The sequence below is a fragment of the Pieris rapae genome, chromosome 4 (genome assembly GCF_905147795.1).
Source record: "Pieris rapae chromosome 4, ilPieRapa1.1, whole genome shotgun sequence".
NCBI classification, from domain to species: Eukaryota; Metazoa; Arthropoda; class Insecta; order Lepidoptera; family Pieridae; genus Pieris; species Pieris rapae.
The window spans coordinates 6,200,169-6,217,536 of NC_059512.1; the positions used below are offsets into that span (position 1 = coordinate 6,200,169).

Consider the following 17,368-nt stretch of genomic DNA (forward strand, 5'->3'; position numbering starts at 1 on the left):
TGGATTACCCAAACTCCCCGAAGGTTGCTTTGAAGTTGCTAATCGGCAAACCTATTTACCCTGAAACAGAGCTCCGAATAGTAAATTCATCAATCCGAATAGTAAAGTCAGAGTGTGTCAATGCAGTCAGCATTACTGTAGAGGTCTTTGTTTATTCCTTGAGTCAACAGAGAAAATAACTTTACAGTCTTTAAGTACACAAAGGTTATATTACATTGTTTACATATTCAGATTTAGGACCCGCATTATTGTTACGGGCCTTTAACAGTAATATAATATACAGACAGGCAACTAAGAGATCTAGTACCAAGCCTAAGATAGCGCTTAGAAGGACGTGAAAAAAATCTTCACTCCACAGCCTTTTTATATCCTCACTTATCGTGTAAGCATTTATAACAAAACATACCAAAAACGTTATAATTGTCAAATCTTTGGCATAATATCGAATCTTATCAGTTAGCACTTTGTACAACATTTTCAGATATAAAACGGTCCCCACAATCATCACTGGCCATCTCAATGCAAAACAGATTATTAAATAAAACGTCCGACACGCAACAAGTTTATTGTACACCACTACTGCAGCATACAACCCTGCGATCGGAATCGGTATTAACCACGAGTAGCAAGTCATTCTGTAGAAATCACTCTTTTTCACTTTCACTACAACTATAATAAGACTCTCGTACATATGTTTAATGAAGAATATTAATAAAATTAGTATTACGACGTAGGAGTAAATATGTATTGTCAATAATAGGTCGTATGTGAACGCATCTGATGTGTATTGAAAATTGTACATATTCACAATTCTATCCAAAAGGCGTGCAATGGATAACTGCATTAATAATTGATTCCTGAAATTCCTTCGCCATCTTTTCAGTGTGAATGTCGCCACAACTGACACAACGACCAGCAAGAAAGCCAAAACACATTCGGAAATAACGAGCGCACCGAAAACTTTTATTAGTTCACTTATGAGATATTCGTCATATTCCTTTATGTATTTTTCTGAATAATTTGCCGTATCCAGGATTAATTCATCCATTACTAAACTCCTCACTTTGAATGTATTTTAATATTTATTTAACTATTAACACGTTACACTCGGCATAGAGAACTTAACAATAACCAATACGGGAAAATCATCTTCATTATTAATCATATCGGAATTTTGTGGTTTTATTTATACGTCACAATATTAGTTCGTACATCGTAGAGAAAATTAAACGTAAAATCCCATGTATATTGCAATTTAAAGTATCCAGTTGCGCTTCAACCCCACATTGCTCTTGGCATCAGATTACATCTGCATCTTAGATTTTTTTTATAAAGAGATTTTTTTTAAGCGTGGTGGAGAGTATACTGCCAGTTCTTCTTTTCCGTTCTACGCCCTTGATTTGAGAACTGGCACTTAATGTAAAATTAGAAGCAAAAATGCTTAAATTTTAAATGAATACATTAAAATGTATATTTGTTTTTTTGACGTCCATACATTATTTTGTACACAACATTATGTTACCTTCATGAATAAATAATTTTTGATATGATTTGATTTTGATTTATTGTCCTAGTCTGGAACAGTTTAGTCAAAATAATATCTTTATAATTTTCTCTTTTTAAGTACTGGTAAATACAGTGATATCTAAGCACGTCTGAATATTGTGTTAGTTGGATACGAATTCTGAGATCATGATACGGCGAAAAAAAAGTACGTATACCTTCGACCCAGAGAAATATCGTGTGTGTGTGGATTAAAAAAACGCAAGTTGTAAGCGACGAACAAATGCACCTAAGTAAACAATTTTCTCAACTTTAATTTATAGATTGCATATGGCCGTTGGTCGATCGATAGTTTTAAAATATGGGTCAAGCTTACTTTATGACGCGGTCCAACCAGGTGACTGACGCGTTAACTTGTGTGCGTACATAAATAGATCCCTATACATAATATATGCACACATTTTTAATATCTCGTTACCTTTGGCTGACGTAAAACATTAGACCTACTGTACTGTGTAAAAAATTTTATGTGGTATACTTTAACATTTGCTAGAATATAATTTATCATATTCAAATTCAAAAATCATTTATTCATGTAGGTAACATAATGTACACTTATGAATGTCAAAAAAGTAATATACATAGAATTGTTATTTTACTTTTACTGCCAGTTCTTAAATCAAGGGCGTAGAACGGAAAAGAAGAACTGGCAAAAAACTCTCCGCCACTCTTTTTAATCGCATAATGATGTGACGTAATTTTTGAACACCGAAGGTTGATTTTATTCGCTATATGGTTTAAATCTCACTTGTCATGTACAACATGATTTACATTGCGATTAAAACTACCGAACGTACGTGTAAAAATATTTAAAAAGAAAGCACGTTTTATGACCGATTTTTCCCCTACATAAATAATTAAGAATAAAGGCTTATTGCTAGTAGAAGTACTTTCATTTTTCTAATATCAGAAATGAGAGTTAGTAATCCATCCTTCCAATGGGTATCATGAGGATTGAGCTATTGTTTTTAACAAATCCCCCTTTCCGCTTCAAATCTCTGCGTTGACTTTCTTTAAGTCCCCTGAGTGCAAAGCCATTATAACTTGAGTCCTTTTGGGCTGAAATGTTCTAAGATGATCAATAATTCAATGCAAGGTTGAAAGCGGAATTTCCGGTTAGCGTATTAAGAACGTATTTCTCGAGGAAAACAATTCTGATTAATAGCGCGCTGCGCCATACAATGGTTAAGTAGAATGTCAAAATAACCTGTACCTAGTACCAAATACTGGCAGATAAGAGAAATAAAACGTAATTAATCATGTATGTACTTAATTCGAATCAATCTCGCAAGACATTGAATTCAATGTATATTTAACAAACAAATACATTTCGTAGAGTCTCAAAGAGAGGCATTATAAATGTGAAGAGCTTAATATATTTTTGCAAAGGTGACTTGTTCAGGTGTATGAGATAGTAAAGGGCCGGGAGGGCAGAGGAATGTGAGACCTATAAATCAACTCTGCTTGTGATAAATTTGAATGTAACAACTAACTTTGAGCAGTGTTGGCCTAGTGGCTTGAGTGCGCGACTCATATATTAGAGGTCGTAGGTTCGATCCTCGGCTGTGCACCAATGTACTTTCTATGTGCGCATTTAACATTTGATCGAACGGTGAAGGAAAACATCGTGTGGAAACCGATATGTCTTAGACTCTAAAAGTCGACGGCATGTGTTAGGCACTGAAGGCTGATCACCTACTTGCCTATTAGAATTAAAAAAATTATCATGAACGGGATTCAGAAATCAGAGGCCAAGACCTAAAAAGAGGTTATAGTGCCACTGATAATAATTATTATTATTAACAACTGACTTTGCCACTTGTGATATTCGAAAAGTCTCATTATTTATGTATCAATAGATTATCAGGCATCTTAAATTGTGTACGACTATTCATTATTATGAAATGAATAAATGGTACAAAAATGTAGTTTAACAAATGTAGTATGTAACCAATTATCATGCCTTGTTTGAATTGTTCCTATTTAAAATTTTTTTTATATTTAATCAAAAGAAATTAGTAATTAAATCCAGAAGATATTTGTTTTGATAAATGTCGACGCTTCGGTGGACGGAGAAATTGTGATCAACTTGTGTTTCATTATAAGAATATAATTGTTTTACAAGCCAATATAATTTAGTAGTAAAGTAAATTTACTACCTCATTTATGTCACCCAATTACTCCTTTACGTTACTAATTTTACAACATATGTTGTAGCACCGTATAATTCTATGTCATACAATTCGTGGTTAATATAAAATACTCGTTAATTAGTTGACGTACGTAATAAAGATCGTAGTCATCAATCGTTCTTTAATTACATGTAAAATAACAAGTAAGGAAAACATTAAATATTAAAGTAAAATTTAAATATATAGTCTAGCTAAACATTCTGGTTTCTGTTTCCACTGTTGGTAATTTATGTTGACATGCACTATAGGCCTTGCAAAAGGTGTTAGTTGGAATAGTTTCAAGGTCTCAGCCCTATTGTATCAAGTTTAGTGTAACATATTAATGTAGTTTATTTAAAAAAATGTGACTCTAAGGGTCTGTTTCACAATGTCCGGATAAGTTCTAAATAAGCTATTTGTTACTTATTATTAGGATAAACACTATTGTTGCGTTTCACGACTGTTAGATAGCGCTATGCGTCATGAAGCGCCAGGTTTCTTAAACCCTAAGGGTCTGTTTCACTATGTATGGATAAAGTACCAAATAGCTGTTCAATACACACAAATTATTCGGAAAATAAAAGTTCGGAATAAGAAACTTCGCGTTGCATGACGTATACCGCTTTCTGACAGTCGTGAAAGGCTACAATAGTGTTTATCCTCTCTCTCTTTAATCGGCAGCTCATGTCTGAGCGTCGTGGTCAGCAACGAAGCATCTAGAGCGGACTATCTGCTTCCATCGGTTTCTGTCCAGCGCTTCTCTTATGACACTGTATAGCTTTGAAGACGATGAGTCTTTCACTTGATCGGTCCATCTGGTTGGTGAATGGCCACCTGATCTTTTGCCTTCTGCGCATTGTATGGCCGAAATACGATACAATTCGCTGTAGGCAAACGGTAAGTGATTATCCTACCAATAAGTTATAAATTATTATGCTTATTTACAACTTATCCGGACATTGTGAAATAGACCCTAAGGGTGAAATTCAAAAAGAGACTTAGCGCGTACTCTTGTATGCCAAAATCCAATACATTTTTGAATACGTCAATCAACTTTTTTCATTTACAATCCGGTAGCCCAGTAACATTGAATCGAATTATAGCGCGGGAAAAAGCAACGTGAAAAAATATTTATTATCGATTAAGTTTACGATCTGTCACATTAAACACCCGACATGATAAATGATAATCAATATTGGCTTTTATCACCAACTAATAAAGATTAACGAGCTCCACACATTTAGGTTAACTATAGTAATATATATTGTTTATAGGTAACGACTCATAAGAAAGTATTTATCACATTTAATTCGTACGTTACACTTATATGTTATGTGCGAATAAAACTCAAATATTTAATTCATAATAAGAGATTATTTCGATTAATATTGCAAGTGAAGTGCATTTTGTTATTAGCTCTTAAACTATTAACTATAAAGGAAAAATAGACTGGACACAGCTAATGGATAATTTTGCGCTTAATTTAGATACGGCTCCGACCGGAGGCTAACTAACAAAACTAACACTATAAAATTCTTAGGAATATTATAATATGTACAAACTTACATATGGATACTCACCTGTATAACAAAGTATGTAAAACCTATTCCTTTAATGTATTAATGTACCTAAAACAAATTCTCACTATAAAATATACTGAATATAGAGAAATCTTTCGTGACTGTTAAATTTCTGTTAATTAAAAAAAAAGTGTAGTAAAATACAGTTACAGAAATAACAATAAATATTAATGTTTTCAACAAATCATAAACATTATAAACATGGTATGTTATTCAAGTTTGAAATGAAAGCTTTTGGCATCACCTGTCGCATACACAATCAACAGGAAGCGTATCCGGGCGAGGCTCGAAGGAGCACGCAGGCTGCCGCCCTGCGGGGAAGCCAGTCGCCGCCCAACCGCCCTAGCGTTCGACCTCACAACCCGCGCTGCGACCGCGTTTAAATTGCACATTTATCAAAGCTCTCTCATTCACTAATCATCTAAACTAAACGATGTAAAGCTTGGTGAAGCTGTTTACGTGGAAAACATCGGGTGAGGTACGTAAGCGTTGTTTCATTTTCGCTACCGTTTTTGTTTTTAAAACTTATATCCTATCTTATATTATATTTACGTAAGTATTGTTATTTTTTTAAATTTCTTATGATTACGCAAACCATTGCTTTTGTGTGCATAAATGAGTAGATAATATAGATGTCTATATGTAAACTGTTTACGTAATTCGTAAACATAAACAGTGCGATATCTAATGATATTTTTAAGTAAGTGCGCAATTTACAATAAAATTAATTATTAATATAATAAGTTGTATTAAAGTAATGTATTTAAAAGTGTATAATTTTCTTACATTTGGAAATTTCCATAGTAATTGGCAGTCGCTGTGTTACAATAAAAATCTATTAGCTGAAAGGCGCACCTGATCTTCCCCAATTCCATTAAGGAATGTCTGCAAAAATTAAAGTAATATGTCTCATCGAAATATAAATTACAGCTCACCTCATTGCCATATTTAACCTAAAAATCAATGACTGCTTCGATATTTTTTATGCAAAGTTGTAGACATACATTTTTGATATACGTTTTTATAATGTTTTCAGCTTGTGCATACTAATATTTGAAATAGAACATCCTTCAAATTACAGTTTAAAAGAGGATCTATTCGTAACAAATAGTCCGTTATTCATAGTTTAATTAGATTAAAATAAACGAAACTAGATTTAATTGACATGTTACTATAAATATAATAACATGCACAAAATTAAAATCAAAATTCATTTATTCAGTTTAGATGCGTCTTAGGGCATGCTTATGAATGTCAAAAACGTTTACAAAATTCGCGAAAGAGCAAAACTACGCCATCCGTTCGCAAAACTACCAGGAGGCCTTGTTCTGAGAAGAACGGGCAAGAAACTCAGCAAGTTTTACGCTCACTCTACATAACAATAATTCAAAGGATAATGTCATAAACCACAACGTCATTTAAGTTACATAAGTAAAAAATAAAATAAAAATCTGTTCTGTGATTTACCACATTCACCATTACATACATATTCACAACACTTCCAAGATAACAATATAATTAGAACTATTGCCAAGCGTTTTTATCTTCTAGGTAGTCATTAACTGTGTTAATTTGAATAATAACACACAACTGAATTACGTGTTTACAGTTTAAATACGTAAAAAAACATTGATTGGCTTAAACTTATGAAATAAAGTTTAAAATGAACAATATGAGAAATAAATGATTTTACTGTAAAGCGGAAAAAACAGATGTTTCATTTTCACACTTGATATTATCGGCTCCAAACTTTTATCTTCCAATAACATTTGTTTTATATGTAAACAGCAATATGGGTGATAAGTCTTAATGAATCGGGATTGTTTACTTTATCAACAATACTTAGGCGTAGGGCGTAGTTCGCAACTTTTTGGCGTACCTTATTGATTTAGGCCTCATTTAGAGCTGAAACTTAACCTTTTCATGATAACGATATATCTATTATACGTTAATATGAGTTTAATTCTTACTGTACTAAATACTATATAAGTCACTATATAAGTATCTTGTAGTTCTTTCGTAGTTTTATAAATCCATCATTGTTAATTTTATTCTTCCTATCTCCCTAAGTTATTTATGCGTTATGTATAGGTGGAGATTTGTAATTAGTATTGTTTTTATTTTATTGTAAATATAATAATTTATATTCTGTTAAAATACAGTAAATCTTCCTAAAATGCAATAAATAAATGGACAATCTCGATGCCAGAGGGCTCGCGAGTGCGTTGCCGGTCTTTTAAGAATTTGTACGCTCTTTTGTTAAGTTATAGACTTTTAGGTTTAAGAGCCTGTATAACGATGTCAAAATTGTTAATCAGAAATGGTATAAAAAAAATTCATTTTTTTTTATAGAACAGGTGGAAAACGGGCAGGAGGCTCACCTGATGTTAAGTGATACCGCCCCGCCGCCCATGGACACTCTCGATGCTAGAGGGCTCGCGAGTGCGTTGCCGGCCTTTTAATAATTAAAATTAAAATTAATTAATTATCTCATCAATTACACACTGCTAAGTGATGAGACTTACCACAATCTAAAGGTGGATGGGAAATCACGGTTTCCTAGTAAATATACGTTTATAACACTTACAGCCAAAACCACTTCTGTAGAATCATTATAAGAATATATTTTAATAAATATAATACAATAATTATATTTCGAGATCACTTGGCTTAAGCTCTTCTTAGTTTTTTGTATCGCAACTTACAAACGTTATTCGTTTTGTTTGATATGATTAACTTAACTATTAAATTATCATATTTAAGTACTTTTCCTGCGTTTCAGTCTTAGTTTATGTGTTAGAGGTTAATCAGCTTATGTTACATTTTTAATACAATATCGAATTTGAAGTCAACATTAGTTTCAGTCATTTCAGTATATATAATAATAACTAGCGGATCCGACAGACGTTGTCCTGTTTATACGTCTTTAATTTGAAAATTTCAAACTTTTTTTAATAAGCTAAAACATTCTGGACCATTTTGATGAAAATTATTATTCAAATGTTATGACAATATCTAACGATCCAGCACATGGTCTACAATAACACAATGATAACAAAACTTTTTTTTAATTTGATCGCAGCGCTAACTGTCGGGACAGACTAAAATTCGAATATTATTTAAAATTTGACAGTGCGATGGTAGCGCCGTCTGTCGGATCCAATGTAAAACATTCCAAAATCAACAACTACTAATTAATTAAAAAAAACATTGTCCAGCGGACAAAATTGTGAATCTAAACCATTCTCGAATCTCCACGAACACACACAAAAAATTTCATCAAAATTGGTCCAGTCGTTTAGGAGGAGTTCAGTCACATACACACGCACACAAGAAATATATATATTAAGATAAGCTTAACGAAACTAGATTTCAAAGTGTGTGGGAAGCACAAGTGGATAGACTTTAAAGTAGGTACACTTGTAACGAATTCAAATCTTTTTTATATAATAATAAAAGTAACAATGTAAAAGATGTAAAAATTCCTAATTAAAAAGAAATTTAAGTTACAGAAAATAGCAATTACCTACTACAAAACTGAGTTGAGGTTTTTTCAAAGTAAAGAAAAAACACGTTTAGTCAACAAAATATTGAGTACAAAAGTCGGATTATACGGTACATTTAAAAGTTAGATTTTCAGCGAAATATTAATTGCTTTTATGGTCACGTATTTCTACATACAATACCATTTATGTTCATTGTTGGCAAGGGCTTTAGAGTTAAAAGAGATCTGTCAGTATGTTTAGCGGTTTTGCGCACTACATAAACAAGAAATACAAAAAGGCTCAATGAAAATATGGCGTTCATATTTCGAATAGCTTGTAGTTTGAAGTATTACTGCATACATAACTTTATACAATGCTTTAGTTAGAAATTACTTGGTGTGCAACGCAATGTGAATATGAAGAAATTAAATATAAAACTGAATACTGTCTCGTTACAGCGAGTACAAATTAAATTTACCCGTTACCTATCCGTTACTGTATGGAGTGTATTCTTTGTAAACACTCATGTACCCGGCCCTATTACTTCTGGGTATGGTAGGTTATGATCGGCTAAGTTCAGAGATCAGAGATGCCTATAGTAAGCCTATTAAGGATTCTTAAGAATTTTTGCATTATGTTCTTTTAATGTAGAGATTAACTGCGGGTTCCAAGTGAGATAGTTCTATTTGTTTGTACTCTGACTTCAATTTTTATTAATGTTAAATAAATGAACTAAATCAAAGGTTCTATTCTTGAAAACCATAACAGTTTGTGAGAACATAACAAACATGATGAATAAAATCTATTTGCCCCATTGCCCTTCGGGGAATTTACGGGACTTCACTCAACTACTTCTTTCAAATTTGATTCCACTTCTTTCTCTCACTCCTTACTATCGAGGATACATGGGAGATTGACTGTGTTATTTTCACGTGATTAATATATATTTATTGAGTAGTGTTGGCCTAGTGGATTCAGCGTGCGACTCTCATACCTGAGGTCGATCCCCGGCTGAGCACCAATGGACTTTCTTTTTATGTACGCATTTAACATTTGCTCGAATGATGAAGGAAAACTTCGTGAGGAAACCGACATTTCTTAGACCCAAAAACTCGACGACGTGTGTCAGGCACTGAAGGCTGATCACCTACTTGCCTATTAGATTTAAAAATGATCATGAAACAGATTCTGAACTCTGAGGCCAAGAACTAAAGAGGTTGTAGCGCCACTATTTTTTACTAATATATAATTATTATCCTCAAACCCTTATCTGCTATTTCTTGATATTTGAAGTGATACACTTAAACCTGACTTATAGGGATATATTATATTCCTTGTCACATTGACAATTGAAGTACTGTCATGTCTGTTTAACACTAGGCTGTATTTGCGGGCGTGTTTTGTTTTATATAGTATATATATTATATTCCTTGTCACATTGACAATTGAAGTACTGTCATGTCTGTTTAACACTAGGCTGCATTTGCGGGCGTGTTTTGTTTACACGCCTTAAATGGGCTCTGTTTGAAATAATTTACAAACTGTTCTAGTTGAAAGGGTCATTGGGAAAACAAAGCTTCACTAATTATTTGTGGTCGACATAACGAATAGACCTTTGCCGGCCATCTTCCAATATTGTGACCGAGATTAAGCTCACACACCGGCCGTAGCTCGAGGCTTAATGGAATTACTTCTAGATTGTAACTGTGGTTACTCTGCAAAACTACATTTCTCAAGTGAAGTTCTATTCCCTCTTACTGATCTTATGAACTGTAATTTTACTTAAGTAAATGTGCTTAGCTAAAATTATATAAAGAGCAACTTCATCTCTGATTATAACGTTATTTTTTGAGGACAGTAGTAAGCATACGGTAGTTGAGAAATGATTAATCACTATTAAGTACATAATGTTGATCGTGCGTTGTTAAACTTTATTTTATTATTATATTTTTAAATATTTGTTATTCATCTATTCGATTCCTTAAATAAATTGTAATTAAGATATCAAAATACTTAAAAATATACTTAATAACTTACCTTAAAATTAAATAATTAAAAAATATTATTACTATTATTATATTATCAATAGGAAATGTCGTCATTATAATTTGAGAAGTGAAGTTGCATGAAATAAATTTTTAATTTAAAGTGCAGACATTACGCGGCTTCCAAGTAAGGTAATAATACCAGATAAATGTCACCAGCATTGGAGTTTTCATAATTATTGTGATTTAAAATATTAAATATAATTTTAACTTTTTAAAGTTTGATGATTAATCAAAGTTTTCCTCTTTCCAGGTACTCAACGTGTCGGTTCGAAAACAATGTGCAAATAAGATTTGGGTGTGTCATTAAAAATTGACAATAGCTCAGAACCATTTGGTGACTCATGCGCATAGTGTAAGCACGATGAGTTTTCTATCATCCTTAAGCCAATATGTGGCGGGAGTGGCAGACAGTGTGGCAGGATTGGCGCTATCTCCGCGCCGAGTTCCACCATCACGACATCGGTCAGCTGAGGAGTCACAACAACAACCGCAGTCCTCAGCTGCAACCATGAGAGGTGAGTTTCCTTTTTTTATAATAAAATAATAAAAAGATAGTCAGCGACATATCTAGAAGTTTCAAAGTACATAATATGTAAACAAATATTACATTCAATTTTGAGAAATATTGTCATGTTTTGTATGTGGGGTGATGTCCTTTTGGATTTTTAATTTGAGTAAAACCAGAGTTATTTTGTCAGTGACTTTTATTTACACATTCGTCTCAAAAAATGTACAAAGGTCTCAAACAAGGTATTTATTATGCACGTCCTATGTTATTGTAAATGCGCAATTTGTTTACGCGCTTACTTCTTGATGAATTGAGTGTAGGCGAAGGGAGAAGCAGTGTAGTAGGGAGAGGAGTAGTAGGAAGAAGAGTAGATGGGAGCAGCGGCAGAGTATGTGGAGTAGGCGGGGTAGGCTCCTGATGCGATGTAGGAAGCTGAGGGCACGATGACGGGGGCGGAACGTTTCTTGATCAAGTGAGTGGCGTACACTGAGCTAGAGTGTAGCAGAGGAGCGCCGTAGGTGGTGGTGTAGGGGCTGGCGTAGGGGCTGGCTAGAGATGCAGCGGCGTAGGTGGCACCCAAGGGAGAAGCTGCGTAGGCCAAAGGAGCGGATGCGTAGTAGCTGTTGACCAGAGACCGTTTCTTGATAAAGTGTGGGTAGCCGTAGTTAGCAGAGTAGGCCAAAGCCGGGGACGAGTAGACCAGTGGAGAAGGGTTGTAGAAGTTGCTGGCTGCGGTGTAGGTGAGGCCTGGGGCGAATCCATTCGAGTAGCCCAAAGGAGCTGTACTGATGATGGTGGCCGGGTCGGGTGACGCGGTGGCCACGGCGAGGAATGCGACGACTGCTACAAACTTGAACATCTTGTTACTGATTCAACGAACAAATGTTGATTGATACTTTGTCAAATCCGAATTCAATATTTATAGGCAGCACATGTTAAAACAAACGTTTCTTATTTTAATAAAACCGGTGTAGAAAGGAGCTGATATTTACATAGAAGGCCACCAACTCAGAGGTTCATCAAAGACGAAGGATTATTTGCTCTTTTATAAACTGGATTAAGATTTTCTCTTCCGCGTTGAATTTGTACTGAAGGGTTAATTACATATGCAAAACTTGTATGAGTTTACATATATCATAAAAAAACCTTAGGTAACCTTTTCAATACAAACACATGTACATAGGTATTTAGCTATTTCGATCTTAAATTCTCGTTTCAATAAAGAATTGTAGTTCCATATTTTTTATATTGTTCTATTGTATGCGCTCTATTTGCTCACGAGCTAGGATCAAAAGCAAACTAAATGCTTCACGGTTCCAATGTTTTAATATACTAAGACATATTTTACAACATTGAAATATAATAGGTCTCTTGGATATGTTTTATTAATATTTCATTCTTGCTTCAGTTTTATGCTTCATATATTTTTTAGGAATGATTTTTTTTCTCCTTTATATATTTACAGTATTTTGTGAACATCTATGTATATAAATTATTTTATTGTATATACATAGATGTTCACAAAACACTTATTAGTCATATACAACAATGTATATACATTTAAGGTTAGTTAAGCAGCCAACTCTTATAAGTTACCAAATGACATATAAACTCCCAAACATATTATTATTTTATGTTCTTAGGATTTCCTCGAGTTTTACCAACGGAAGGTGCATCAGCTCTGAACGCTCGAAGGAGGACTTTGGATTGCCTGGCTCCAGCCTCCGCTCCAAGGCGTGGTGGATCGTTGCGCGTGGCTCGACACCAACAACCACCAGAAAAACCATCCATGGCTTTCTGCAAGCGTCGCCTGTCTTGGCCTGAAGTCGATAACTCTGTTAATTCCGGGTAAGTATTCCGGGCAAATAAAATAGTTTTTATTTTGTAATTTGCACAATTATATAGTTCATAGTTGTAAATATACGGGTATAAAACAAATTATAGGTCTACTAAGGTTTTCCATTACAGGGATAATGTTATCATAGTAGGTATAAAGAATAAACTCAATTGTAAAATTAAGTTATACTTGATAACATTGCTTTCAATTCTCCTCCTCTGCCTCCCAGGAACACCTAACGTTGGCACAATTCATTGCTTAGTTGGGAAGAAATGTAATTGAAAAAACGTATTTCAAATTTTTCATTTTATTTTTCAGCAGTTCTTAACTAATATTTTCCTAAAAAGAGGTAATATAGAAAGATATATTGCTACGGTAAAATAATTATTGAAAACTCATTTACTTTAAGTAATTACAGTTGAAACACGTTAATTTTTATAGATATCTAGTAAAGCAGTCTGAAAAAACCATGGCCTGTTTGATGGGAAACAAAAACTCGAAACAATATTCGCTATTAAATCGTTTCGTATTTCTAAGATATACAAACAAAATATAAGATCGTCTAATTATTTCAGAACAGTAAAGGGTAAACCACATGAAACTAGATATCATGAATCACAAGGGAATTGGGAATCAATGATGCCAACACAACAATATGTCAACGACGTGCGAACGGAGACAGACTAATGAATTCGTAGATTAGGACATTGTTATGTTGGCACAGTGAGTCACATTTGTATTGACAACCAATTTGTATTATTCGACTTTTTGATTGAATGGTCTTCGTTGTTAAAATGCTTTGAAGGAGGAAACAAACATTTTAGGGCATGTGTATTGATATATTTGGTTTAAATATTTATATACAAAATAAATAAAAAATAATGAGGCTGTTTACTGCTTTAACATAATTCTAACAGGGCTAATTAATAAAATTGAAAACACCGTCCTTTATAACTATTACATTTTATTAAATATATATTTATAATTTCTAAAACACGTGTAAGCATAAAGTTGTACAATTGTAGACACTTGAAAAATATGACATATAATATGACATAAAGGACATCTGCACGAGTAAAATCCATCATATTTTTTTTATAGAACAGGGGGCAAACAGGCTCACCTGATGTTAAGTGATACCGCCGCCTATGGACATTCTCGATGCCAGAAATCAAATCGCCAATCCCGAAATTCTCCCTTTAGTGCCACCCTCTCTTTCTTTTTCAGTGTAGATCGGGACCAACTCCAACAGCAATACTAATTTTAATTCGTACTTCGTTATTCTCTTTACCATATTAGTATTACGCGGAAACTGGATTTAATCCATAGATGACGTAATAATATCGGCTCAACGTTTTAGTGTCTGTTTCAGCCAATTATTGAGTCTATAATTGGTAATCGGTAAATTTAAGTATGTGTAATACCAAATTTCAATTTCCAATTAATTTGGACAAAATATGTACGTAGCAAGCAAATGATTAAAATATATACGTAGTATGCCAATAGAAGAAATTAATTAAATTCTCATGCGACATGAGATAACAAGAAAACCGTAGGGGTAAAACCCAAGAATATAACGCTTGCAATGATTACTGGTGATTTGCTGTGTCCGTTCTCGATCTCAGTTTATTTGAACATGCCAATATTAATAGTTTAAATCTTTGTTTCTTATAAGTCGTTTTGTCTTTCGTTAAATATACGTATTTTGCAGTTTTAAGCCAAAGATAGTTTGGTTTTTTCAACATATAGTTTTGCAATTCACCCGCCATGGTTGAAGATAAAATATAGCGCGTTCCAATAAATAAATAAAAAATCGGTAAGCGGATCCCGCCTAGAGCGATCGTTGGTGGGGCCTTGGGGTTTTAATGGGTATGCACAATAGTCGCGCCGCGAAAGGGTATCCAATGCGCATTTTCAAAAGTATAAACAATAAAGCGTATAAGAGGTAAATAGCCTTACTTAATGGAAACAATTAACTGGTTGCACTTTCGAATTTTTTATAGCTGTGTTGGCTTAGTAGATTTAGCGCGCTTCTCAACCCTCAAGTCGTGCGAATTACGGGTGTGCACATATAGATGTTTTTTCTATGTGCGCATTTGATTAGCGATCGTACGAGGGAAACAACGTCAGGAAACCGATGAGGAGGAAAATAGGAGCCGATTTTTGGCGGTTAAAAAGGCAAAGGCTGCCTATTAAGTAAAACACATGATCACGACTCAGATTCACAAGTCCCAACATATAGTATAAATATGACGACCGTATAATATAGATATCCTTTAACAATTATTGAGGTATAATATGCATTTCTATCTTTTTTATAAAAACAACTTCACAGTAGATATCGTGAACCACAATACAAATAAGGGTTCAAGTGCAGCAATTCTTAAAGGCATATCTATATTATATATATTATTTCATTTATAGGCCGTCTACCAGTGTGTTGATCCTGTTTCAATCAAAATTTCAAATATTGTCTACCGCAGTTTAATTTTCAAACTATGATATGAAAATATGTCATAGATGCCATAAAAATAGATATCTAAGGGCCTGTTTCACAATGTCCGGATAAGTTCCAAATAAGCTATTTGTTACTTATTGGTATGACAAATAGTATTTTTGCGTTTCACGACTGTCAGATAGCGCTATACGTCATGAAATTTGAAGTATCTTATTTGGAACTTTTAACTTTCGAATAATTTATGTGTTGCATAGCAATTTGGCACTTTATCCATACATTGTGAAACAGGCCCTAAATATTCTGTATTACCAAACCAATGTTAGTTATCTCTTTTTTGATTGATTCTTCTCCGTTCCGAGTAGCAGAATCGAATAAATTATCGAATACCAATAAATAAATAAATTTTACGAATGCAAACAACATGGGTGGGTTTTCGACGAAATCGTTTTGTCAGTTCAAAAATAAATTAATAAATAATTAATCTTGAAGTGAATGAGGAGATGCATAACCAGACTTTGTCTTGCCTAATGTGTAAAACTGATGTTCCTCTTTTGCAATGCAATAAAACATAACTGTACTTGCAAAAAAAATTGTGATAATGAAATAATAAAATAAGTTTAACTAAAGTAACAAAGATGTGATTGTAAGAAAAAAACGAAGTCAGCCGGGTTAGCTAGTCTTATGATAAAAATAGAATGATTGTAATATTATGGACATCGGTATCCCGCTGCTAGATGAGTTCATTTATCAACTGGGGCTTCAACCAATCGAATGGTAGTTGATTAAAAGTCTTTAGCCGTATTTACCGAACCCTTCTAAATGCAATCAATTTTTATTCCCAACAAGTTGGTTTCAAAAGTAATCGTCTAAATATCTCAATTGGTTTATCTTAGTCTGGGTTTGTGAAGATTACCGCAAAAATTTTATTGAATTTTCGAAGAATTTTTAATTTTATTTGATACGTTTATAAATTTCGGCTGACTGTTATAATTGGCTATTCTATGTTAGTTATTAAATTATAATTATACTAAACGACTGAGGAGATGTTCTATTGATGTAATTTCATTGCTATAATATCTGTAATAAAATGTAATTTAAAGCATAAAATAATGTGTAAACGGTAGAATTTAGCGAATGTATGTAGTCTGTGCAGTTGTACGCTTGCTTTTCTAGTCTATGCTTTATGCCAGGAAACGAGTCTGTAACGATATGACGCAGATGTATTGACATCGTGGTAAAAAAACTAGCTAGGCAAATATAAACTTGCCCTTTTCCTATACACTCCATATTTCAAAGGAAGTCCTGAAATTGCTTTATACATATAACCAGGGACAATTATGGAGGCAGTGTACATCCTACTCATGAGAAATCCAATTACTTCGCTCTTGATACAGTTTATCTATTTATTGAGGTGGCCAATATTTAATTAAGGAACGTGTTGACAATTTGCAGGATTATATTAAAATGTGTATAGTGTATACGCGTACGTATAGTGTATACTTCTAAATACTATAATGATTAAACAAATGTAACCACTAAAAGAAGTGAGACAAATCTTTCTATTCTAAGTTAACGTAGCAGCTGATATCTTAACAACAGCATAGAGCTAGTAAAAAAATCAAAGCCTGGTTAAGCATCTCTTCATTCACCAACGCGACTTTGTATTGAAGATATACTATAATGACGTAACAGACCAGAATTTATATGGATTCCGAAAA

General features: G+C 33.5%; 2 protein-coding genes across 2 annotated transcripts in view; one reads left to right on the plus strand and one right to left on the minus strand.

Annotated features, from left to right (window-relative positions):
* Positions 1 to 5,656: 5,656 nt before the first annotated feature.
* Positions 5,657 to 17,368, plus strand: part of LOC110999797 (BAI1-associated protein 3) — a 68,772-nt gene continuing 57,060 nt past the window's right edge. The window contains exons 1-3 of the mRNA XM_022269027.2: positions 5,657 to 5,792; positions 11,098 to 11,362; positions 12,999 to 13,203. Of these exons, the coding sequence (XP_022124719.2) occupies positions 11,209 to 11,362; positions 12,999 to 13,203 (359 nt within the window). The 5' untranslated portion in view covers positions 5,657 to 5,792; positions 11,098 to 11,208. The remainder of the gene's footprint in view (positions 5,793 to 11,097; positions 11,363 to 12,998; positions 13,204 to 17,368) is intronic.
* Positions 11,534 to 12,259, minus strand: LOC110999796. Its single transcript, XM_022269026.2, has one exon. The coding sequence runs from the start codon at positions 12,212 to 12,214 to the stop codon at positions 11,651 to 11,653; it is 564 nt and encodes a 187-aa protein (XP_022124718.2). The 5' UTR covers positions 12,215 to 12,259; the 3' UTR covers positions 11,534 to 11,650.

Excerpts from the sequence above, each read along its gene's own strand:
- LOC110999796 (XM_022269026.2), bottom strand. The coding sequence starts at position 12,214 with ATGTTCAAGTTTGTAGCAGTCGTCGCATTCCTCGCCGTGGCCACCGCG.